Here is a 27,139-nt window from a genome sequence, read left to right as displayed (position 1 = left end):
GCCCGGCGCACTGAAAGCCCGGGGTGCGTGTTATGGTCTTATCGACTCCGCGGAAGATTACTGTTTTCGCCGCTGATTACTTCTGCAGGTCAAGCGATCAGGTGCATTAGCCGCCCGGGGAGGGCCGCGTAAAAAGCCATTAGAGCCCCGCACGGGGCCGGAGCGGCCGCGCGCCGTTAAGAGCCCGAGCCGCGGGCTGTGTTATCTTCTCTCTGGTTTCACTCGCTTCTGTGCCTAGAAAAAAGAGTCCGTAATGCCCCGTGATCCGCCTCGGACGCACAAAAGGCTGCTAGACAAAACAAGCACTGGCAAAGCCACTCGCTCTTGCCTATGTAAGACTCGAGGTATTGGCTTTGCCAATATGTTGAGCCATCTTGTGCACATTGTGCCTGCTGTTGAGCCTGGCGAAAAGTTAGTGAGAGAAAGGAGAATGGTGTGGATTGGAGTGCTGTAAAGTGGAGTAGAGAGGAGTGCTATGGGATGGCGTGGAGCGGTGTAGAGTTGACTGGAGTGGAATGTAGTGTTGTGTAGTGGCGTAGAGTTGATTGAAGTAGAGTATCGTATAGTGTAGTTGCTTAGCGTGTTGATGGAGTGGTGTAGAGAAAAGTGGAGGGGTGTAGAGTTGAATGAAGTGGAGTGTAGTGGCGCGGAGTGGTGTAGAGTGTCGTGGAGGGGTGTAGAGTTGACTGGAGTGGAATGTAGTGTCGTGGAGTGGTGTAGAGTTGTGTGAAGTAGAGTATCGTATAGTGTAGTTGCTTAGAGTGTTGATGGAGTGGTGTAGAGCAGAGTGGAATGGTGTGGAGTTGAATGAAGTGGAGTGTAGTGGCGCGGAGTGGTGTAGAGTGTTGTGTAGTGGCTTAGAGTGGATTGAAGTAGAGTGTCGTATAGTGTAGTCGCTTAGCGTGTTGATCGAGTGGTGTAGAGAAAAGTGGAGGGGTGTAGAGTAGACTGGAGTGGAATGTAGTGTCGTGGAGTGGTGTAGAGTTGTGTGAAGTAGAGTATCGTATAGTGTAGTTGCTTAGAGTGTTGATGGAGTGGTGTAGAGCAGAGTGGAATGGTGTGGAGTTGAATGAAGTGGAGTGTAGTGGCGCGGAGTGGTGTAGAGTGTTGTGTAGTGGCTTAGAGTGGATTGAAGTAGAGTGTCGTATAGTGTAGTCGCTTAGCGTGTTGATCGAGTGGTGTAGAGAAAAGTGGAGGGGTGTAGAGTTGACTGGAGTGGAATGTAGTGTCGTGGAGTGGTGTAGAGTTGTGTGAAGTAGAGTATCGTATAGTGTAGTTGCTTAGAGTGTTGATGGAGTGGTGTAGAGCAGAGTGGAATGGTGTGGAGTTGAATGAAGTGGAGTGTAGTGGCGCGGAGTGGTGTAGAGTGTTGTGTAGTGGCTTAGAGTGGATTGAAGTAGAGTGTCGTATAGTGTAGTCGCTTAGCGTGTTGATCGAGTGGTGTAGAGAAAAGTGGAGGGGTGTAGAGTTGACTGGAGTGGAATGTAGTGTCGTGGAGTGGTGTAGAGTTGTGTGAAGTAGAGTATCGTATAGTGTAGTTGCTTAGAGTGTTGATGGAGTGGTGTAGAGCAGAGTGGAATGGTGTGGAGTTGAATGAAGTGGAGTGTAGTGGCGCGGAGTGGTGTAGAGTGTTGTGTAGTGGTTTAGAGTGGATTGAAGTAGAGTGTCGTATAGTGTAGTCGCTTAGCGTGTTGATGAAGTGGTTTAGAGCGAGTGTCGTGGTGTAGAGCGTGTTGCATAGAGTGGAATAGAGTGTTGAAGAGTGGAGTAGATTGGCGTAGAGTGGAGTGGCGTAGAGCAGTGTAGGAGAGTCGAATGGCATAGAGTAGAGCGTGGTAAAGTCAAGTGTCATAGAGTGGAGGGGCACATGGTGGAGTGGAGTGGCATAGAACAGAGTGGAGTAAAGTGGCATGAAGTGACATAGAGGGATTTGTGTAACATATAGAGTGGAGGAGTCTTGCAGAATGGCATAGAGTGGAGTGACAGAGCAGAGTAGAGTGTCATAGAGTGAAGTAGTGTTTAATGGAGTAGAGTGTGAGAGTGGAGTGGCGTAGAGCGGAGTGGTGTGTAATAGAAAAGCGTGGGGTAAAATTACATGGAGTGGCATGGAGGGAGTTGCATATATTGGAGTAGTGCTGTGGTGTGGTATAGAGAGGAGTAGTGTTTAATGGAGTAGATCATCATAGAGTATCGTAGAGTGGAATAGAGTGGCATAGAGTGTAGCGGCGTAAAGAACAGTGGTGCAGGGTAGATTGGTGTAGAGCGCAGTGGCAATAGAGTGCGTTGGTTTCGAGTAAAGTGGCGTAGAGTGCATTGGCATATAGTGCAGTGACATAGTGTGGTGTAGACTGGTGGAGAATAGATTCATCCATCATCAATCCATTTATAGAGCGCGCTACTCACCCGCTAGGGTCTCAAGGCGCTGAAGGGAGGGGGGGTGCTGCTTCTGATCGAATAGCCAGGTCTTGAGGTGTTTCCTGAAGGTGAGGTGGTCCTGGGTCAGTCGTATGTGGGCTGGGAGGGAGTTCCATGTCTTGGCCGCCAGGTAGGAGAACTATCTTCCTCCGGTAGTGGTTCTGCGAATCCCTGGGAAGGGCGGCGAGGGCGAGGCTGGCGTAGCGGAGCTGGCGGGTCGGAGTGTAGAACGTGAGGCGATTGTTGAGGTATTCGGGGCCCATGTTGTGGATCGCTTTGTGTGCGTGGGTGAGGACACAGCAGCACCTTGATGGTTACTAAACCCTCTTCCACACTCCTCCACCAAAACAAGTGGAGTTGAAAGTAAACACACTGTACTCCTAAAGCAACCTATAGGTGGATAATTTTAACTTCCCGGCCTTTCTTGCAGTGCTAAGCATTCAGTACATAAGAACCACTAACATAAACTGCATTTTCCAAAAAAACAGAAGTCAACTTAAACAGATATTAATTAACCAAATGCGAATTGCCAATAAGATATATATACAAGTCAATCTGAATGAATTACCTTCCAAAATGTTACCCAACCCAATGAACCTCACAGTTAGTAGGAAAAAAGGCGCATTTCTTAATAGAATCTCTTAGACTAATATGAACTCCAAAAATTAAAAATAACTCAGCTAATTATTTAACTGAATGTCATTTTAACATCACTATGGAATGAAGGAGCAGTGCTTGGCTGCTGACAAAGATGGCCGCCTAATGCTTAGTCTTCTGATCGCTGCCACATACCGGAGAGGATCTTGGCCACATTCCAGAATGCCTGAGCTTGCTTTATGACCCCCTGGGGAGCCTTTTGACACCTCTAGTGCCCCCCTACGTGGAGTGCCCGAGGAGCAAAGGGCCCGGCCTAGCTTGAGTGGGCAGCTCCTATGAGGCCTACTGCTTCTGAGTGATGAAGTCCATTCACCAGGAGTTCCCAACCCATGCCTGCTGCACATAGACGGAATCCTCGCGGCCTTGCCAGAGTGTTCACCTGCTCACGTTGAGCATGGTGGAGCCCACTTGGAGCAGTCTGCATCCTGTTGCCTTGCGGTGGCATGCAGAGAGGTGAACCCCACTCTTCCAGTGACGCTGTTCGGGGGACGCTTCTGAGACACTCTGCCTCCTTTTGGCTGGTATCTGTAGGGACTGTGGGACACCCCCCATACTCCTGGAGTGACAGGGCATCCTTACGGTGACTCCTCAGTACTGTAGTGGCCCTTGTTAACTTTCAGGAGGGCGATCCATCCAGCCCCACCCTCACCATTCCAGCCCACAGCGACTTGGGTCCCCAGGAGTGGCCCACCACTGAACTGAACTTGGCCACAAACCAACTTCATATGACCAGATGGGGTGCTGGTATCTCACATTGCTTGGGCCCCTTCGTGGACATATGGAGGCAACCTCCTGCCGCAGCTTGACCTGCACACTGCTATAACCTTCCCTCTGTGGACTGGAAACTTTGCCCCTTCCTAGGCGTTCTGTGAACCCACATACTCATTTCTCTATTGGTGAGACTCGTCGGATTCTACTTGGCCATTGCACATCTTAGTTTGGTGCATACTACTAGGGCTAATTTTTCACACCGCGCCCTGTGGGCGCCCTCTGAATGCTGGCCTAACCTCTCTTGACTCAGCCGTAAAAACCATCCCGCCCCCCTGTTCCCATTCGCCGTAGACTAGAGAAGGCGAAGATGGACCATAAGGCCCTCTTCACTTCCAAGGTGAAGTACGCGATCCACAGGCTCAAACACGTCATTATAAATGGGGTGAAAACGCAGGGGATAGCCGAAACTTTGGCAGAGTACTATGCAGACCTCTGCCTCAGAAATTGTTACAGATCAGACCCACATTAGTCGCTTCTTCAGCACCATCTGCTTCCCCCAAATGAGCGGAAATGGGCTGGCACTACTCTTGAACGAGCTCACCAAGAAGGAGAATGTACAGGCCCTATCCTCCGCACCCTCCAGTATGGCCCCCAGGAGGATGACTTCCCCGCGAAGCCTTACAAATAGACGACAGCCGCCGTAGAGGACTCCCTCTGTGCTGCCTATAAGGAGGCAGATCAGATGGGTGGCTAGGGGCTTATTTCCAGCAGGTCTTTATGACAGTGCTTCCCAAGCAGAGCAAGGACCTGCTGTCCTGCGACAGTTACCGACCCATAGCTCTACTTAATGGAGATGTCAAGATCTTAGCCAGCATACTAAGAAGGTAAAAGCCACACTTATCCAACCTATACTATTAGACCTTATCCCGGGACGAACCTCTCGCAATCACTTACAAACTCTGTCCCATGTCCTTTGGCTGTTCAAAGGCATGCTGAAAGAGGCTCTGTTCCTATCCCTGGACGCTGAGAAGGGGTTTGACTTAACCGCATGCGTGCGGCCGCGATTTTCGCACTGTGCGGCTTTTTTTTAAAAACCGCGTTACATGACGAGCTCAGCTCGTCATGAGCATGGAAGGGGTTAATAGAATTGGAATATCTCTTTGCGGCTCTCCGCAAGTTTGGCCTTTGCGATGATTTTATCAAGAGTTTGATGGTTACATGATACCCACTGCATAAGTCAGTTGTGGGGGCTTTCTCTCAGCTGCCTTTCCATTCCGGTGTGGGACACGACAGGGGTGCCCTGTCTCCCAGCCTCTCTTCCTTGCAATTAAGCCCTGGCCGCTGCCTGGCCATGACCATTCGTCATTCGATATGCATCGCGGCTATCCTCATACTGGGAGACCCTTCTTTATGCGAATGATGTCCTGCTGACACTCCCAGACCTCCCCATATCTCTTCTGCCCTCCTGAGCCTCTTCGCAAAATGTGCGGCCTAGCAATCTTACAGGGTAAATTGGGACAAAAGAGAAGCTCTACTCCTCTCCATGACAGTAGCTGCCATACAGGGCTGCGGATTTTGTTGTACGTCATCCCTCCTTAAATACCCTGGGCTTTATGTTAACAGAGTCTAAAATATATGAGGGTAGACAATCTGGAACCCCTCAGGAAATGGGCCAGGGCGGACCTCTAAATGGACTCACCTGAAACGTTCGCTCTGGGGTAGGGTGCCAGTTGTCAAAATGGTCACCTTCCCTCAATTCACATACGTTCTTGGTATGCTCCAGTTGCGACCCATAGACAAAGATATCAAGACCTTTCTTTAGGATGGCACCAAGCCGAGATTACCATTGCTCAAGCTGATTGCCCACAGGAAGCATGATGGACTGGGGCTCCCCTTCGTTGAATTCTATACCATTGCACTCCACCTTGCTCAACTTACCTTCATGCACCTCCACCCTTTCCCGGTACTGATGGAGATGAAAATTACCCACAGCTCACCAGGCCTCTATTAACTTTATTTTTTATTTTTTATTTATTTTTATTTTTTTTATTACCCAACCACACTTTATTGTGATTTCATTATACAATGTATTGAACTAACCACCTACAAACAAACATTGTATTCAAATAACACATTTATATGGGTATTTAATCTACATTTGGTGGGTGAAATGAATCTGCCATCTCAACTCTTATTGTGAAAGAAGAAACTATGAGGACAGTAACTGCTTTCAAAACCAATGCACTCTTCCTACCTCATACTATTCTAGGTGTAGGTAAATCATTTTTTTATTTTATTTTCTTTCCACACTTCCAAGACATGATAGACATTTGACAATACACAATTTCCATATATAATTCTTACATGATTATCATACATTATTTTATCCATCAAGAAAATACGCGAAAAAGAACATAAATGTAAATAATCTGCTGGGAAAGATTAATTTGCCTTATCATTGCAAAATCCCCATTTTTTTACTTGAATCTAAAAAATATAGTTGTCATGTTGCGTTTCCACAGTTTTTAGTCTTTATACCTTCCATAATTCCTTGTACTTTACAAATTAGTATTCTCAATTATTCATATGAGCCAAGAATTGCTCCCAAATCATAAGACCCAATTTCCGTTTTTCGTGCCCCCTTTAGCGAATATAGACTAAGTTCCAAACTTGAAATTCTATATAACTTGGCCCTCCACACCTCAAATATTGGAGGCTCCTGGCACAGCCAGTGCCCCGCTATACATAAGCGGGCAATAGTCATTGCAACAAATAAAAAATATCTGAACTTATATAAACGACCCCCCTTTGAAACATCCAGGCCTCTATTCACTTTATGCGTATAGCGAGCTACTGCACTGTTCTGTGAACCCTACGAACAGTGCTATTGTCCACGTCTGGAAACAAGCGCACTCTCTCCTCTTAGTCCACCCCTACTTTTACAAGGGCACCCCCCTCTGGCAGAACACTGGCATCCGTATACCTGACTGGCCTGTGTGGCGTCAAGCGGGTATTGATTCTATCTGAAGTTCTTGACTGCGAACAGTGTGGTAAAAGACGAGGACTAGGCAGCAATCCTTGAAGAGCTGGACCGAGGAGTAGGGGAGTCAAGGATGAAGTTCTGTCTTTTTAAGATGGTGCAGGATTGGTACTGGAACATGCGGGACCCCTCCATCATTCTTGGTGCTGGTGATGCAACCACTTGGGCTCTGACACAGTGCACATTCTATACACCTTCCATGTCATTCAGAACTTTTAGGTCTTAGCGCCAGAACATTACCCAGGGCTCTGCCCCTCACATCCCCGATACACCCGCATGTGGTCTTATTACATGACACTACAGACATCTCCCTGCTGACGTACCATGAGCACAGCTTCCTTTATACGGCATTGACCACGGCCAAACTTTGTATCCTCTGCCATTGGCGTTCCCCTCCCATACACACGCTGAATGCTTAACCTCTTCCGTGCTCGTGACGGAACCACTCCGTCACAAGCCACGGATGCGCTGTGCTGGTGACGGAGTGGTTCCGTCATGGCGCGGCCGCCCCGCCCACGCTGCAGGAATTCTGCACCTGCGCGGGCGTTCTATCGAGCGGGCGGGGCCGTGACGGAACAACTCTGTCACAAGCACAGCACGCCCCTGGCTCGTGACCGAGTGGTTCCGTCACGAGCATGGCGGCGCCGCGCGGACCCCCCTCCCCAAGAGATGTAGGTTATGTTCATGGACGATGACTGCTGACGCGGGACGGTAGACCCCTGCACTCCCTCCTTTGTTTTTCCTCTGCGGCTGTTATTATAATTGCGGACTCCCATCAGAATAGGATGCTTGCGGCTGTGGGCGCCTCCACACTGTGTCATGTTTCATCGCATTGTTCTGATGTGTCTATTCTTTGTGGCTTTGAAACTATAAATACATATTTAAAAATAAAAAAAAGCCATGACTGAGATAAATGATGTCAGGACACAGTATACCCTTGAACAACAGTCTCATTTCTATCTCTAATGTCCTTGGACTGAGTCCTTCTTCTCTTTATAAGTTCACCATCAGGACTTGTGTAGTCTTTCTTCAACATCTCCAGACCTGGCTTAATCAAACATCAGCTTAATACCCTCCTTCATGGTGTCAAAAATACATGGCCAATGCCTCCTCAGCCACACGCAGGTCTGTACTCCAAAGCATTGGTAAGGATCTCTCATGAGTGAGTTACACTGCTAAGCGCCGACACCACTCCCTCTTCTTTCAGCCCTGACTAACTTGTGCCGAAGAGGAAAGCCTACATTTGCCAAGTTCTTCACATTGTCAAATGACCTTTGGCCATCACTTTGACCACCGTGTAGCTGGAGCTGTACCATTACCGATGGTCTATTATGCACAATGCCTTAAACCAGTACTTTTTGCGGCTATGCGCTGTCAGCCTCAAACTTGGTCATCCCTCATGTGTTCACCGGGGTTCTTGTTTCGCCCTCCGCGATGCTTGTGTTTCTTGATAGCAGTGACCGGCTTGTTAGTTATGTATCACCCCTCCACATGTGATCCTTGAATTCAGTGATGGGCAAGTGCTGCAGTACACTTACACCAAATCGGTGCACAGGACCCTCCAAAGGTATGGGCTTGTGCCATGCCCACCTAAATAAGAAATAATACTGTGCACTCTCAACTGAATGTATTACTGCCTGAAACTCCATGGGTCATTGTAGAGTTGTGCTTAGAGGGAAGAAGATGTCTTTCCTTTTTACATTCTCTGCACAGTATTGTCTTCATAGCTTTATCTCCACGGGATTGTCTCCATAACACTGCCTCCATAGCACTGTCCGTATGATACGGTCTCTATTGCATTGTGCTTATGCGCTGGACTATAGACTTGAATCCATCACCTCAGTTTACAAGACCCTACAGCTGGCTCCTGTTCCCTTCCAGTCCTTTCCTCCCTCCTCCCTGTGCTCCTTCTGACTAGCAGCTTCATCTATCTTTGACAAATCATCTTTCAACAAGAAAGCTTAAATCTACTATGATCTCTAAATCCAAACTATTTGGAGGTAGAGCAATTAAATCATCATTAAAAGTGTTAAATATTACTTTAAAACTTTAACGTCACTCCATCGCAGGGATACTTTAAATTATGTATCTGATTGCGCCCCTACAACCTTACAATCCTTAATCAACTTGGAACTTCAGAAAATATCATGGAAGAATGTGGAATTGAATGTTGTATCATTAAATAAGGAAGGGTGGGCGTAATTGGCGGAGTACTACTACGCAGCTCCGTCAACAGAGACCTCTTATATTTTCGGTAAAATAACAAGTATCTCTGTCTATACACATGCTAAAATGCATATTGTCATTCCACAAAAGTGAAAATGAAAACTTAGCAAGCAGTGAGAGAGGTGATGTCCCTCATGAGTCACGAGTTCTTTTGCATTTGACCCGTGAGGGACATCTAGTAACGACTAGTGGAACTGCAGCTTGATTCAATGCTTTTGCATTTGACCCGTGAGGGACACCTAGTAACGACGAGTTGAACTGCAGCTCTTAGCAGAATTATTTTGATATTGGATACTATAATATTCACTGCCCACTGCTAATCTCATCCCATAATGCTTTGCAGGGCCTTTGGTTGGGATTGTATTTTTGCTCATAATAACTGTGCTTGGGGTGGTCCTAAGAGGATGGGACCACCAATGAATCGTTCAGCATGATATGATGTTTGGTCCTCCCCCTAGGTTAGGAGGGACCCCAAAATCATAACCTCTCTCATTGCCTGATATTTTTTAATTTCAAAGTTCACTTTTGTGAATTGTTTATATTCCTTTTAGCATATAAAGTTGCTTTATCAAAGCATTTGTGGGTGCAGTTTAGTAGTTGACCAGGGTTACAAAGAAGGTTCTAGAAATGTATAATCTGCTTGACTTGGAGACGCTGGCAAAGTTAAAGCAACATAAACATGTAGATTCAGTTCTAGAAACCCTTTTTTTTCCCTCCAGATTAAGAATATATCAGGTCCACTCTGCCTGGTCATATTAAACTAAAATCCCTTAAGATTTAGATTGCTCTGGAACCAAGTTCTCAATGGAAAGTCTGCTTTTCGATTTTGTGGATATACAACTGGTACTCTTATGCACAGATACTCTTATCCACTGATACTCTTATGCACATGTTATGTAGTTGCCTAAAACTTTTATATCTAAGAAAGTTCTACTTGCAACCGTTTTTTAATGATGCAAAAATAAGATCTACCTCAGAGGCTAGTAGATACTGTTTTACAATTAGGGCTCCCGGTTTTACGGTATTTATTTTTTTGTCATTTCTGTCTTTATTTATCTATATTTATTTTTTGTCATCTTTATCTGTATTTATCCATATGTATTACGGGTTTTGTTAAAAAAGTAAAGCTCAAACTGGCATATTTCCACATTTATTTAAACAATAAATATACAGGCATGCTTGAATGCCTGCCAGGTTTCAGTGATATGAACACCTGCAGAAGATAAATCAATGCACTTATATGAAAATATGCACATTTCAGTATCAGCCTTGTGCATAGCTACTGCTGTTTAAGCCTCTTTGCTAAAATTCCTTTATTTTTTAACGCCCTTACCTATCAATCCACAGTTATTGGCCTGGCAGTTATGGAAAAGCGTATTTAGAATCACTCAAAAAAGCACTCAATTTCCGTTTTTATCCACATTTAAAAATAATTACAGACAAGAAAATAAATGATTTTCTGGATTTACCGGTAATCAGTAAAAACGGAAAACAGGGAGCCTTATTTACAATCAAAGACAATAGTTCTGTTATAAAATGAATAGCATTTTTAGATCATGCCTATAAAGTGTTAAGCTTCTGTTTTTAGTAAATTTTAACCATATTCCTATTACACATTTATGTATCGTACATTTCAACCACTTTTTACCAGATATTCCGGGGGATTAAGAAATGCTTATTTTATTGTAATCTGTGGGATTAATACAATAAACATGATTTAATTAAATTCAGTTTAATCTGACACTACTTGCCAGTGGATTTGAATGTGAGCAGCCCCAAATAAGGCCTTCTCTTGCCAGAAATGGCTCCCAACTTCCACCAGTCTTACTGCGTTTTGACATAGGTCCTTACCAACTCGTCACCAAAATCGATTGTGCTATACACGCGTGGGTTCAGATAGGGCACTTGTTCTTTATCACAAGAGGACCGCATGGAGCAGTTGTTCTATCACAGTATAGAACCACATGACGCCGGCGTTTTCTCTGAGACTTACTTAGATCTATCCAGACTTGGACTCTATAGAGAACTACATGGAGTAGGTGTTCTACCATAGTGGATTACGGGATGCGTCAGGTGTTGTTTCATTGGAGGGAACCGCTGGGGGCAGGTGATCTATCATAATAGAGTGATGCCTTAGCAGGACCCCACAGCGTCTTGAGACCCTCATGGGTGAAGCAGCTGCGCTATGCACATTCTGATTGATTGATAGAGTATGGTGTCCTTTTGCACCAGAGGACCGCACGGGGCATGGGATCTATCCCAATAGAGTATGGTGTCCTTTTGCACCAGAGGACTGCACAGGGCATGGGATCTATCCCAATAGAGTATGGTGTTCTTTTGCACTATAAGACAGCACAGGACAGGTGATCTACCACAATAGAGTATGGTGTTCTTGTGCCCCAGAGGACCGCATGGGGCAGGTATTCGATCCCAATAGAGTAGGGTGTTCTTTTGCATTGGAGGACTGCTCGGGGCAGGTGATTTATCCCAAAAGAGTATGGTGTTCTTTTGCACTATCGTACAGCACAGAGTATGGTATTCTTTTGAAGTTGAGATTCGTACGGGGCAGGTGTTTTATCTGACACTAACTTAAATATATCCCAAACTAATGAGGTAGCAGGTGTTCTGTGACACTAGAGGACCGCAGGGACAGGAGTTCTGTCTGGCACTACCTTAGATGTATCCAAAACTGACCAAGTTCCCTTCCTCTTTTTGCCATTATTACCCTTAGAGAAGGGGTCGCAGTCGAAGAGCCAGCGGTGCAATAAAGCAGTCATGAGAACCACTATCTACCCCTAGCTGCCCCTATTTGATGCCCCTGCTTAAACAGGGAAAGCTGCAAGATGATGACAGACCTGTGGAAGAAGACCCTGGAGTTGCACCGGTGACCCCAAGTAATTCACAGGCAAGAGAAAGTAATCCCTGCTGCGGAGGACTCCTTTTTAGACCTGGCAGCCAAGGCATGGAACAACCTTCCCCTGCACTTGAGGACCGAACCAACATTCCAACAATTCAGGAGAAAACTCAAAACCTGGATGTGCAAATTAACAACCCACCTCGCAGCAGCAAACCTCCAACATCTCGAGACCCTCACGGGTGATTTACTGCGCTCTATAATTTCTGATTGATTGATTTATGGTTCTTGCCGCAGAGGGCCCTCGTGTTGTACGGTGGCACTTGATGTTGTGGCTTCATGCCACAAAGCACCCTGCTATTTCTGCCCAGTGTCCCTTTATGCAAGAGATGGGCACTTACTAGAGATCCTTGGCTTTTAGGGAGCAGTGCTGGTCAGTCTGGTAGGCCTCTGGGGGAGAACTATTCCCCAAGAACATCTTTCATTGTCAACTATTATCAGCACCTTCCCCGATGACTGGAAAAGTGCAGTAATCAGACCCCTGCTCAAAAAGCAGTCAGCAGACTTCACAGACCGGAAAAACTACCGTCCCATCTCCCTCCCCTACGCTGCTAAAGTCACAGAGAAGATCATTCAATGCCCAGCTAACAACATTCATCGAAGAAAACTCCATCCTCGATCCCTCCCAATCCGGATTCCGAAGTAATCACAGCACCAAGACCGCCTTACTCGCCACCACAAACGACATCTGCTCCCTCCTCGACCAGGGACAGACCACGGCCCTGATACTACTCGACCTCTCTGCAGCACTCAACACTGTCTCCGCCCGCACACTCATCGCCAGACCCCACGACGCCGACATACAGGGAACCGCCCTCGAATAGATCCGCTCCTTCCTCACTGGCAGAACACAAAGAATCAGTCTACCACCTTTCCTCTCCAAACCCATGGAAATCAACTGCGGAGTGCCCCAAGGATCGTCGCTTAGAGCCACGTTCTTCAACATCTACATGGCCCTGCTCGCCGCCATCATCAGACAGCACGGACTCAGCCTAGTATCTTACGCCGACGACACCCAGCTCATCCTCACCCTCACCAAGGATCCCGTCACCACTAGACTCAACTTCCAGGAAGGAATGAAGGACATCACATCCTGGATACCTGAAGCTCAACTCAGAGAAGACAGAGGTCCTCATCCGCAGACCTTCCCCCTCCAGATCGGACATCACCTGGTGGCTCACCACCCTTGGCAGCCCTCCAACCCCCACGGACCATGCCAGAAACCTCGGTATCGTACTCAACTCCTCCCTCTCCATGACCCGACTGGCCAACGCTGTCACCTCTGGCTGCTTCAACAGGCTCCGCATTCTCCGAAAGATATTCAAATGGATCCCCCCAGAATTACCACTTACCTCGTGATTTTTGGGACACTTTACGGAACTAAAAAACGTGTCTGTATGAGATACCCTTAACAGAAAACGGACTTCTTTTCCGGTGCATAGAAAAAACTTTGCAAAAGTTAAAATATCCTTCATAATGTTTCAGCTTGGGTGGAATTGTTTAAAGCAAAAATTAACTCACAGTGTGGCGACAATATTGCCCTCGGACAAATCTGTTTGTGCGTAGGTGAAAGTAAACAATTAAATGTCATCCTTCGCGAGAACGAAAATCGTGACTTGGTAAAAATGATGTGGTGCAAGAATTTAGCATGCTCATATCTGGAAGGCCGCTCACTTAAACACGCTGTTGCCATCTTTGTTGTCCTCCTGTCTGTCTGTTCCAGGTGATGGGCCACAGCCAAAGCCTCAGTCAGAGCAGATTAAAACTGGGTGAACTGGTGCTGCTCTGCTGACAGCCACTGCAAGCTGGCACAGCCCTCTAGTGGAGAGGAGCTGTACTGCAGGCAGTTTTCCCTCAAGCATAGACCCCAGCCCTGCATTGGAGCAGTATTACCACACCGAGGCCTCAGTCACTGGTCGGGCACATCAACAGACCACCGCCTAATGGAGAGAAGCTGTACTGCAGCCAGTCTTCCCTCGAGCATGGATCCCAGCCATGCATTGGAGCTTTATTACCACACCGAGGCCTCAGTCACCGGTCGGGCACAGTGATAGACCACCATCTAGTGGAGAGAAGCTGTACTGCAGCCAGTCTTCCCTCGAGCATGGATCCCAGCCATGCATTGGAGCTTTATTACCACACCGAGGCCTCAGTCACCGGTCGGGCACAGTAATAGACCACCATCTAGTGGAGAGAAGCTGTACTGCAGCCAGTCTTCCCTCGAGCATGGATCCCAGCCATGCATTGGAGCTTTATTATTACCACACCGAGGCCTCAGTCACCGGTCGGGCACAGTGATAGACCACCATCTAGTGGAGAGAAGCTGTACTGCAGCTAACCTTCCCTCGTGCATGGATCTCAGCCATGCATTGGAGCAGTATTACCAGACTGAGGCCTCAGTCACTGGTCCTGCAATTGTAGACCATCTCCTAGTGGCGAGAAGCTGTACTGCAGGCAGCTTTCCCTCAAGCATAGACCTCAACCATGCATTGGAGCAGTATTACCACACCGAGGCCTCAGTCACCGGTCCGGCACATTCATAGACCACCTCCTATACTGCAGCCAATCTTCCCTCGAGCATGGATCCCAGCCATGCATTGGAGCTTTGTTACCACACAGAGGGCTCAGTAACCAGTCCGGCACTGATAGACCACCTCCTAGTGGAGATAATCTGTACTGCAGCCAGCCTTCCCTCAAATATAGTAGATCTCAGCTATGCATTTGAGCATTAATACCACACAGACGCCTCAGTCACCGGTCTGGCGCTGATAGACGACCTCGCCCGTTTCAGAGTTTGCAGCAAGTGCAAATTCGCCTGTAGGGTCTCCGCAGGATTTTGGCATTCAGAAGCCAATAGTGGAAAAAGTGAAACTAGCGAATGTTTAAGGAGAAAGGAAAAAAATAACAGGGTCACACATGGGTCCTTGACAGCCCAACCGTCTTCACCGATGGGGTCTTGCTCGAGCAAATCCACCAATCAGAGGGGCGTGTCCAACTGCTAAAATACGCATGAAAAACAGCTCCCATTCCAATAGTAATTCCAACATAACCGTGAAATTTAGGATTTTACTTTGTGATCTTTAACTAGAAGTTCATATTTTACCTGCCAAATACATCTATAATGTTAAATTGCTTATGCGTTCATTTGTGCTTGATTTTTGCGGGGTTATACAGTGATTACAGGCATATTTTAAAACATTTTATGAAACGTTTCTAAGCTCATCTCTAACAGTTCGGAGATTAAGCAGAAAATGTTTCACGAAGTGATTCTACTTTATGTCAAAATGATTTTAGTAGTCACGCATAAGTGTTTTGTTTAAATGTGCATATTGATGAATTGTGACTTTTTTTAATCGTAGACGCATTTTAAGTAGATAGCCATATTTTGACATTACGCAGCAATATTTTGGAGATGACACAGAATGTATATATATTTATGATATTTTTCTATATACTTGTTTTTGAATATGGTATTGTGGTAGGCGAGATTTCAGTTGTCCAGTGTACACTCTGAATAACATAAAGAAGTCCTCTGGCAGTACATGAATGGGATCTGCAGGCTGATACAGTTATAAATCTAATCTTTAAAAAACTGGCTCTCGGGTTCTTACTTTGGGGAATGTGTTAATAAAGTTATTAGTATCCAACTTTATTTTTTTTTATACAGGATTTATTTTCATAACTCGGGCTGATGCTTTTTTTGCATGCACAATCCTAGTGAAAAGTGCTTCCAGATATCCAGAACTTTAAATGACAAACCTGTTTGTTGTGTTTTCTAGATTGAAAGAGAAGAAACCGCTGCTGAGGAGCAGCACGCAGCCTGCGGAGCACGGCTTGCGGTGGTGGTGGTTCCGCACCTTCCGCGGGGCGCCTGCGTCGAGTGGCATGTGGTTGGCGTTGTTGACGACCCGGCGCAGAGGAGGCATGTCGGGCAGGCCAAGCGTGCTGGGGACTGGCAGATAGTGTGCGATGCCATCGCTTCCAGCTCTGGTTCGTGTGCTTCTATTTCACTATTCCTGGCGTGGAGCTTACCGTCTGCCCCTTCGATGGGTTCCTGCAGTGCTGTGCTCCACGAGCTGCCCTCTGTGTTCCATGAACTGCCCTCGGTGCTCCAGCAAGCCCTGGAGAAACTCTCCATGGACAGCAGCCTCCTGCCCCTGTGCTTCAGGGTATTCTACAGGAGGGGCAGTGTGGATGCTGAAACACTGCAGACAGGTAAGCCTGCCACAGCAGAAGGGCATAGAACACTGAATGGTGAGACCCCTGTCTACAGCTCCTACATGTGTTCCTTAACTGACCTAGTGTAGCCTCCCTCGGACAAAAACTGTGTTAGACTCACATTGAACTGTGAACTACAGTATAGCTGGTGCACTTTAATCCAAGAATTCTATTGGCCCCTGTTGGCCTATTACGAGCCAATAAATACCTAAAGTGGCCGTGGACTTCCATGTGCCACCAGACAGCCTTAGTGGCGCACTGAACTTCACTGATTCCACATGCGCATATTTTGCTCATTCCACCATGTGGTGGTTGAGCTCACAGACACATCACGTTTACTTCAAGGTTTTGAACGTTAACAGTAGGTAGAGGTGTGGCCCAGAGGGAGGAGGTGTAGCCTAGAGAGAGAGGAGGTGTGGCCTAGAGGGAGGAGGTGTGGCCTAGAGAGGGAGGAGGTGTGGCCTAGAGGGAGGAAGTATGGCCTAGAGAGAGAGGATGGGGCCTAGAGGGGGAGGGGTGGCATAGAGGGAGGAGGTGTGGGCTAGATAGAGAAGGTCGGGCCTAGAGGGGGGAGGTGTGGCCTAGAGGGAGGAGGTGTGGCCTAGAGAGAGGGGGTGGGGCCTAGATGGGGGAGGTGTGGTCTAGAGAGAGGGGGTGCGGCCTAGAGGGAGGAAGTGTGGCCTAGAGAGAGGAGGTGTGGCCTAGAGAGAGGGGATGTGGCCTAGATGGAGGAGGTGTGGCCTAGAGGGAGGACACGTGGGCTAGTTGCTAGAGCTGCCGCATTTAGGCCAATAGATATATACATCCAGACGTAGAGTCAGGATGACATACGGCTACATGGATCGAAAACCATCACTGGCCCATGCTTTAGTCCGGTATTGTTTTTCTTGCATTAGGTTTACAAGCATTAGTACTACTGGGAAAGAAGAACTGCTGATGGAGCTTGTTGGTGACCTAAGTTTCACCTCCAGCAGTTTCTTTAAATATGCCTTAAAAAGTCTCCAACTCCAGACGGTGTCTTCCCATGAGTTGTTTCCCCTGGCGTGGGAAGTAACATGCAAACCCAGTAATAGCAGGGTCCATTTCCACATGGTTTTCCTCCTCCAGCGGAAGCAACAGGCAAAATCCGCAAACATTTAACACTTTCTTGGAGCAGGTGGTAACTGCTCCGAAGTATTTTACTCTTGAAGGAAGCAGGATGAGAGGCGGTAAGGGGCAGCGAAAGGGAAGGCTTTTTCTTCAGCAAAGGGAAGCTTCTTCTGCCCCCACCAGGCTGAAATATTTAAATGGACGCGTGGAATGGTCTGTAGCCCTCACAACTCCACTGATAGTGCCGGGTCCAGTGTCTCCATTCCCTTTTATCAAACAGAGCGCAACCGTTGCACTAATGTTTGTAAGTAAATAGTGGAAGAGGTGTGGCGCAGCAGCCAGGGTGCCTGACTCCGGACTACGGGGTTCACGGTTCGATCCCCGGCGGCAGGTTAGCCCAGCACCATCTGAATCTGGGCAATAGCCCTCTTAATATTCCCGAGGGCCCCCTGCGCCGGGACACCACTTAGGAGGTAGCTGTGCGCTTTACAAATACTGGTATTTCATTTCATTTCATAAATCTGCACCAATATGGCGGCATGTCTGTGGTGTGAAGCCATATCTGAGGCATGAGCCATACATGGGTAACCAAACCTAAATGATGTGCAGTAAAGTGGAATCAAGAACGCCTCGGTAGCAACACCAACTTCTGTTGACTCTTGGGCTCCATGTCAACCTGCAAAAGTATTTGTCCGGACTCCACCCACTATAACTAATATCTGGGGGCAGATACGGAAAGCTGTGTAAGCAACACTGTAGAAAAACTTCTGGCCCTTGAGAAGGCAGTTATACTTTACTAAGGTTACAGTCTCTTGACTGTGAGAGCAGTGGCAACTTGTGGTTTCAAGCAATGGATTTATTTATGAGAAGCCAAAGCAAAACATACCCAAGGGACAAACAGCTGGGATGTAGGCACAATCCCCTATAGAGCAGTGGGGTAGGGACATGTGCATCTGTTGCATATGTTTACCCAAAATCACCCTTTCTGCAAGTCATAATGGTGCACTCTGTGTAAAGTAAGGGCCCCATCCAGCACTTTGGGCACCCGATGAATGTGTCTCACACTCATTACTAGAAGATGCAATTGCATGCCCAACATTTGAGGATGCCCCAGGGCCAACTCAGATACTCATGACACAAGTCCCTGATCTTGGCAGCCTTGCTTCTGAAATCAGTTTTGCCGCTTCTGTCTCTTGAAGAGTGGACATATGAAAAGAGGGTAAGGGGGCAGCTACAAGACTTTGCCTCCCAGCAGATTGGAGGTGATCTATCAACTGGTATCTCCAAAATCAAATAATGCCTTTCAGAGCCTCGATTTGAGACATTTTCCAACACTTTGTAAGTCTGCTGTGTACATCATTAAGAGGTAGAGACAAGTTTCAGACAAGAGGAGACATCTATACCTTACAATGCTCTGTACAACTGCACAGCTGTGAAGGGATTCATTAAAAAACCAGCATCCTCAAAGGCAATGACTCCTCAAGTTGAAAAAACCAAACCTTCTCCACAGGATCCATTGTGTATAAAAGGCAACAGCCCACTGACTCAGTGATTTAGTCCATTGCCAGAAGACGAGAAAAAGCACCAGCATCGACACGTCCCCTCCTGATGAAGACAGCCAAAGAATAGACACTCTAGGGAGAAAGCTGGGGAGTTCAACACAGTTCTTAATAGAGACTGACATAAGCAGGGGGATGAAATAGAGGAGATAAAGCATCATCTCCCAGAGAAATGTAAGTAAAGGGCAAAAGCTGTAATGCAAGAACGTAAGGCGATGTCAAACACTCGCTTGAAGTCTGCTCTGGATGCTGCTGACACAGCCTGCAGGCCAATGTGCACAAGTACAACACACAGGAGACACACATGATAGATGCTGTCTGACTTTAAACCATGTGCAGTTGAAAACCTGTTCAATAGTCTTGTTGATCAATTGATGGGAAAAATAAAGAGGGCGTATGATGTTGCGAAAGCAATGGAAGCGTACCAGAAAAAAACTCCTTTTAGAAGAGACTCAGCACCAGACAGAAGGGGTCCAGGGTGATGGCCTTTGCAACAACCCTGTAGAGGACTTTGAGGACACCAATAACCTGCCTCTCCATGGCAAATAGACTGCCTGGATGTAAACCTTCTTTTTGAGGCAGGGATAGTTAAAGGCTCAAGCCCACATACGTATCGTCCAGAATATTAGGTGATATGTGGGGGGTAATAAGTAGTTTTCTGCAGGAATGGCAGAAAATCATCAGAGAGTCGTAATGAATATATTATAGCATGGCTACTGCATAGAATTGGTTCCACGAAAGTGAGGGCATACAAAATATCACAAAAAAATTCTACTACAAGATATACAGAATCTGTTATCAAAACTTGCTAGAGTAAGTACCAAAACAAAAACAGACTAGGGAAGTTTACACCACTTAACTTTCTGATTCCAAAGCAAGACAACTATAAGATCCCTTCTGGATTCAAGGGCCGGAAGTTCACATTTTGGGGGTAGAAATTACCTAATTGTAATTTTCTGCAAATCACAATTAGGAAATTATAGCTATTACTATTTATAATGTATGAAACCTATTGAGTTTCATTTAGCCATTTCTGATGGTTTTGCAAATAGACCTACCTCATGGTCTCCAGCGAACCTCCTGCAGGCCTTGCACCCGAACACCCGCGGACACCCACTCCCCTCCCAGCAGGCACACAAGCCACATATGACATTTTTATTTATTTTTATTTTTCTGGTAGACAGATACAGTAGGTTTCTTCTTTATGAAATTAATGAACATCTTGGTTGTGGTCCTCAATTCATCCTGAATTTCAGCCCTTTCATGACCACCCAGGAAGTACATTTTTATAAAGAATAGGAGCCAGGTATTCCCACTGCAGAACTATAAATATTTAGACTGTAGTTGCTGCAGCAAGTAAACCGGTCCGTTCTCACACCGAACACCTGCCGTGCAAGGGATTGCGCGAAAGCCATTCAAACAGAATGGAACCAGGAAATTGTTCCATCCATCGCAGCCAATTTGGCTGGGTGCCCGGTCTAGTTTACCAGCACCCATACGTCTGAGCGGGTACACAAGCTCACTCTCACACAAAGCCTTTAAAAACCCAGGATTCAGGGCTATACAGGTAATTCAGCTTATAAAGCGCGAAAGCTACCCGAAAGGGTTTCCCGGCGCTAAGAAATGGCAGCAAGCAGTAGGCACAAGAAGAAAACAGTTATTGATTGAAAAGCCAGGTCTTGACGGCTTTGCGAAAACTTGCATAACAGTCTTCTGAGCGAATGTCGAGAGGAAGAGAGTTCCATAACTTGGGTCCCAAATAAGAAAAAGACCTACCGCCTATTCTGGACAGCCTAAACTTGGGCACAGTGAAAAGAATTTGGGAAGAAGAACGGAGGGAGCGAGAAGGGGAGTAGACATTGACAAGAGATTGCAGATAGCTGGGAGCATTTCTCATCCTAATTTTGTGCATATAACTGAGCGCCTTAAATTTCACTCAGCTCTCCACCTTCAGCCAGTGAAGATCACGGAGACGTCCCGTTATATGGTCAGTTTTACGACAGCCACAGAGCAGTCGTGCCGCGGCATTCTGCACTAGCTGGAGGCGTCTAGTGACTACCTTGGTCACCCCCAGGTAGAGTATATTACCATAGTCTAACCGGGAGGTAACCAAGGCGTTCACCACAGACCTCTGGGTATCAGTGGGCAGCATCCAAAGAATCTTCTTCAACCAACGCAAGATGGTAAAACAAATGGAAGAAACTTTGTTTGCCTGACATTGCATGTTAGACCATTGTCGATGATCACCCCCAAATAACGCACGTGCTCAGATGGAGACGGAAGCGGGCCTAACTCAGAAGGCCAATGCCTAGAGGTCCAAAGATCTTGTTTTTTCCCAAGGACCAGGACTTCTGTCTTCCCTCCATTTAGCTTGAGAAGGTTAAGATTCATCCACCTGGCGATTTCCCCAAGTCCAGACTGAAGGAGGGAGATGGAAGCCTGGTCAGATTGTGAAAGGGAGAAGACAACCTGCGAGTCGTCTGCGTAGGTAAATAAAGTTAATCCGACGCTATCAGCAATATGGGCCAGGGGAGTGACATAGAGATGGAAAAGTAAGGGACTAAGGATCGAGCCCTGAGGAACACCGTGGGGAGAGGGATAAGTTTTGGAGGTAGCTGAATGAGAGAAGATTTGAAATGTTCGGTCAGTCAGGAAAGAAGCCAACCAATCAAGGGCTAGGCCCCCAATGCCCATGGCGGCTAGAGATTTAAGAAGAATTTAATGCAAGACAGTGTCGAATGCCGCACTGAGATCAAGTAGTATCAGTGCGGCAGTCTCGCCTCTATCAAGCAGGGACCGAAGGTTCTCAGTGACGCCAAGAAGCATAGTTTCTGTGGAGAAGCCTGGGCGAAAACCTGACTGGGAGGGATGCAGTAAATTGTTAGTAGTAATAAACTGAGACAGATGGTAATGAATGTGCCTTTCTAAGACTTTGGAAAAGGCTGGCAGCAGGGAGATGGGGCGAAAATTGGAGAGCACCTTAGGGTCAGCAGAGGGTTTTTTCAACAGTGGCGTGACCATTGCATGCTTCCAGCAGGCAGGGACAATAACATTATTTAGGAAAAAATTGAGAGTAGTGCAGATCAAAGAGAGCTGAGAGGAATCCAGTAACCGAAGTATTGAGATAGGCAAGGGATCGGTAGGGGAACCAGATTTTATCTTGCACAGGATCTTGTGATGGGCGGCGGGATGCAGATCAGGCCATGCAAGCAACGAGCCCGGGGTGGAGACAGAGGAAAGATTGATGCCCTCTGGGTTATCAGAAAGTGTTGGGGGAGTGTTACTATCACTTTGATCGAAAATGTCTTGATAGATCTTATCAATTTTTGTAATAAAAAACTGAGCAATTTCATCACACTTACTGCTCGACAAGGTAGGAAGTTTCGCTGTGGTGAGGGAGCCAGCAAGATTTTTGACCAGGCCAAACAGTACTTTCGATTTATTGGCTGCGTCTGTTATAGTTTTAGTGACGTAGCTGGCCCTGGTCAGGGCGCAAGCTTTATGATAGCTTTTTAAGGCATTTTTATAGGTAGTAGCTGCCGTGACGGAGTAGTCTTTCCTCCAGATGCGATCGAGTTTTTTACAGTGGGACTTATCCGCTTTTAACACATCATTGTACCAGGGGGCCGGTGTATTATGGAATGCCTTTACTTTACCATAAGAGACCTTGATGCAGTAAGTACGGCATAGCTGAAGTGAGTCCTCAGAGCAAGATCACGTTTCTCATTTAACAAATGATTTGCCTTCATTTTTACACGCAGTGTGACAACTGGCAACTCTTGCCACCTATAAAGCAATATTATTGCTTTTTATATTTATCCAGTGTCACTTTTATGTATTGAGTTGTTTAGTATGTCTTTTATTTGAGCGCTCGATCACAGGGGTCTACCATTGATTATAGTAGATGTATCTACTAATGCACGACATTGAGAATTCCTTCTTTTCAGATGCATTTGGTCTACCCACATCTGGGTGTATTTTAATAATTGCATGATGCGCCATGTCTGCCATACTGTCGCTGGAGCGCATAGTTTACCATAAATGTGAAATATATCATGGCAAACGTATTCTCTTTTTATATGTTTAGAAAATACAGAATTTAACACCAAGTAGGTGAATGGTTTATTGGCAACCCTGGTGGGTGAGGGTTATACAACAAAAAGCCTTGTGCTCTTCCCACAAAGGAGGATTAGCCCACTTGCCTGAGAAGGACTCCTGTTTTTTTTATATATAGCATGTTCTACTTTAGCTCAAAAATATACTTGGAATTTTGCATCGAAGAAACAGGTCTCCTACGAACAGGTTTGTGTACTGCACTCTTTCCCTCTTATGGGCAATATAATGGGGATGGGTGTTTAATTTCCAGAGCCACATAGTGAGTCCACGTGGAAGCAGTGACTTTCTTTACCAAAGCTAAATCACTTCAGATCATTTTCTCAAAATTATCTGAGTTGAATTGGTGACTAAAAAATAAATAAAAACGCAAAAGTGTTTGTTGTTTTTTAAAAGTAGAAGGGGGTGGGAGCAACAAAAGATGCAGAAGCAATACAGTGGAGGGCGGGGTGACACTGAAGCAACACAGGAGATGGCCAGGGGATGCTGAAGCAACAGAAGACGCGTAAGCCACACAGGGGAGGCCGGAGGATTAAAAAGAAATACAAGAGGGTGAAAGGGAACAGAAGCAACACAGCTGTTGAGGGAAAGTACCAACATAAAGGGCACAAGTGGGGGAGCAACAATGGGGAGAGAGACTGAGGGTGCAGGAAAGCAATTTGTAAATACACACAAGCAAGTGCAACATGGCAAGAGGTGGGAAAAAGCACACAAGCAACAGAGAGCAACACGAGTACACTGAGAGAGAAGCACATTAAGGAAACTCTCATGGAGTGCTTAGCGCATACGAAAAAAGTAGTGCTCGAAAAGCAAACAGTGGAAGCAGAGATGCCAGCCAGTGAAAGAGATAGTAAAAAGACAATGCTCCATGGGAGGGACAAACTCAAGACTGGCACACTGGTAAACAAATATGAAGCAGGCAAATGTGAGTGACAGGAAAGGCAACCAGTGGTAAACAATGGGCAGGATTCCTAGCCCTTTGTTCTTGGCAAGCCACAATATGTCTCGCAACAAACATGTGCTTTCCTGTTTTTTTAGGCTTGACCTAAAAGTACCTTTACACCCTAGAAAAAACTGGCAAGGACTCATCTACATTCTTACATCTTCCTCCAAATCTCTCTGTGCCGATCCTAGCCTCGAACTCCTACTATGTCTTGTATCTTGTTTAAATTAACATATGGATACCATCCTGAAATTGTTCGCTTGGGGATTCCACCCCACAACCTGGTTTGTGCTCCAAAATTCAGCAACAATAAAATTCACGGTGCAGAAGTAGGATGCCACCAGGCCAGCATTTATTAAATGGTTGGAGCTGCTCATCTGCGGACTCGTGCCCGCAAACAATACCTCGGTCTATTGGATAATTCATAAATTAGTGTCAAGTACAGAGGACTCAAGAAATCATTGTGATTTCTGAACTCACAGGCACAAACTTCTCTGTCTTTTTTATTATTATTTCTTTACATTTACAGAATCTAAGAAAGTCTTCACAATCACCTTGGCCCATTCAGGACAAGTTACTGTCGTACAAATTAACAATCCGACGTGTGTACCAGCCAGCCAGTCCGCGATGCCCAATAGACTTGAACATGCAGAAGTCAACTGGAGTGTCACCTTCCAGTTCAGGAGGCAAGAGAGAAGTGCTGCAGGCTCAGCCGGCCAAGGTAGCACGAACATCGGCCAACTTAGCATGAACATTGAGTTCAGTGACCGTGGAGAAGTCCCTGACGTCCTCGAGGGTTGTTGACGCGAATGGCGTTTCTGTTCGCTTAGTGTCTCAGCCGTTGTGCAGCAGTGAGGCGTACCCATCTATGCCAAGCGTGCTCGAAGCCAGTGTGGCACCCAGAGGGCATGCGAGGTGCCATCCACTGGTGCGGGTGAAGGACTTTGTTGCTTCAGAAAGAGGGCTAGTTTGGTCAGTAGTATGTTATTAACAGTAGCATGCATGGTCACTGGAGAGCAGTACCTGTGTGTGAGGGGGCGTGACGCTGGCTGTTCTAAAGGGTGTAGATATTGACTAAGATTGCACAGTTCATTGCCTTGAGTGTCAGAGGTAGTAACATAGAACATGTTAGATACAGAGCGCAAGCATTTCAATGCATCTAACCAGGGCGGACAATAAAGCACTTGGAAGCAAGCATCGGTAAAGCCAATATGTCTGACCGTGGCCAGCGTGCAGTTTTTTTTTCTCTTTTTTTTTTTTAAACAGATACTATCAATATGCAAAAATAAATTGGCAAAAGTAGAAAAGTAAAGAGCTGTGGGGCATATGTATCAAGAAAGCGTTTTGCTAGTCCTCAATAGCTAATTTTAGCGATTCGCTATTAAGGATTCGCAAAAGGCAATGTATGTAGGATTCGCAATATTCAATGCGATTCCTACTCATTCCATAATTGCGAATCGCAAATTGCGATTCGCAATTAAGGAATACCTTCCCATTCATTCCTATGGGCCTAGGGGCCATAGGAATGAATGGGAAGACATTCGCAATTTGTGAGTACCCATTAGGTACTCGCAAATTGCGAATGCAGTTTCAAGCGTCTAAGGATGTCAAAAGAACACCCTGTTGCACCCCTGAAATAAGCATGTGGGTACATGTGGCGCACATACATGCCCTAAGGGCATGTATGTGCGCCACATGGCACTTTGAAAAATGCAAAAAAGTGCATTTTTCAAAGAAATCGCAAATTACTACCAACTTCAATTTGCGATTTCTAAAGGCAAAATCGCACAACTTTGGTGCTTCCAGAATTGCATTTAAGGAATCACAATTTGCGATTCCTTAAATGCCTTCGCAGATTAGGGAATCGCAAATTTTGCCATTCACTTTTGTGTGAGGGCCTTTTTTGGATGATACAGCCCAAAAGGCTATTTCCCATTCGCAAACGGGCTGATTCTGAGAATTGGCCCATTTGCGAACGGGGAAAAGGCTTAATACTTATGCCCCCTTATATTTAGAAAACATGTGGCTAAAGATTTAGCTGGAGCTCTCTTTAGGCCAGACCCAAAAAAGACCCGGTGGAAAAGGCAGCCAAAATAAAGCTAATCTTTTTTCCCCTCTGCCACAACCCCCCGCCCACCTCCCAAAAATGGGGAGTAGCTTTGTACAAATATTATTGTTACTAAAGTTGTAGCATCTTGAACATGAGGTGTTGTACACAGATTATTCTGGTTTGTGGAAACTGAGTACAGCTGAATTACAAGCCAAATCCCCAATTTGGTGAGAATACACAGCACACTTAATGATTTTGGTGAAATACCATACTGGAAAATAACACCAAACAGTTTAAATCTCATTTCCATGGATTACCAAATTGGTAAAACAAAATAGATGGAAATGTCATGATTTTCTAAAATGATTTGTACTGGACCTGGTGTTGACATTGATAACTGGTAGGAAAAGAAAAAAAGCTAACAGAAATCCATTGAGCATTAGAAGGGGAAAGGGTTTCCAGCAAAAATAAAATCAGTCAAAGGCTTTGGTAGTCATTCTTTTATTTCTACAATCCTCGTAGAGGATCATGAAGCAAGAAAGGACACTGGACCAGTGAATAGCAAGACTTATTTATGGACCCATGTTGGGCATGCATTAGTCATCTGAAGTCTTATGCCTAAAAGCCCACGGCTCAACTCATGAAATCATCCATGACATTGCCAACATCAAAGAACGCCTCACCGTCATCCAAGCACAGACCTCACGCACCTACCTGAAACTAAATCCAAGAGAGGTGGAAATCCTCCCCAGCATAATTTCCTCTTGCAAACACAAATCATGGCTGTCGAACATAAACGTTACAATATTCACACCCATTTCACCAGTGAAGCTAAATCTCTTGTCTTTACCATTGACTCTGGTCTCTCTTCCAACACCCGCATCTCCCATAAAACCGTGCAGTATCAGCCCTCATTCCTTTGTAAAGTCTAAGCTAACCTTCCTGAACCAAACATCACTGAGTCTGTTCAAGCCATGAACCTCTTACTCTTGAAATGGGGCAGTGCCGTACACGCCGGTGTTCCTGCTTCCCCGACTGAAAAGTGGGGTTTATTCAAGTACATCCCTCCCACCCAAATAGATCTCCAGTCGTGCCCTTGAAGCCTCGTCATCTTTAAGAAGTTCGGCATCATCTAAAAAGTAATAACGAATCTTGTGCATACCCAACTGGCCCACAATTAAACTTCTCCAGTGCCAATGCAATG

The 27,139-nt window shown here is 46.1% G+C and overlaps 1 protein-coding gene across 1 annotated transcript in view; it reads left to right on the top strand.

The window, feature by feature from the left end:
- Window positions 1–27,139, top strand: part of DPH6 (diphthamine biosynthesis 6) — a 484,410-nt gene that overhangs the window by 388,850 nt on the left and 68,421 nt on the right. Inside the window, exon 14 of the mRNA XM_078659430.1 lies at window positions 15,743–16,178. Within this exon, the coding sequence (XP_078515556.1) occupies window positions 15,743–16,178 (436 nt within the window). The remainder of the gene's footprint in view (window positions 1–15,742; window positions 16,179–27,139) is intronic.

This window comes from Lissotriton helveticus, chromosome 9 (assembly GCF_964261635.1).
Source record: "Lissotriton helveticus chromosome 9, aLisHel1.1, whole genome shotgun sequence".
Classification (NCBI taxonomy): domain Eukaryota; kingdom Metazoa; phylum Chordata; class Amphibia; order Caudata; family Salamandridae; genus Lissotriton; species Lissotriton helveticus.
Note: the sequence above shows the minus strand (reverse complement) of the source record. Positions and strands in the feature narration are given on the sequence as shown.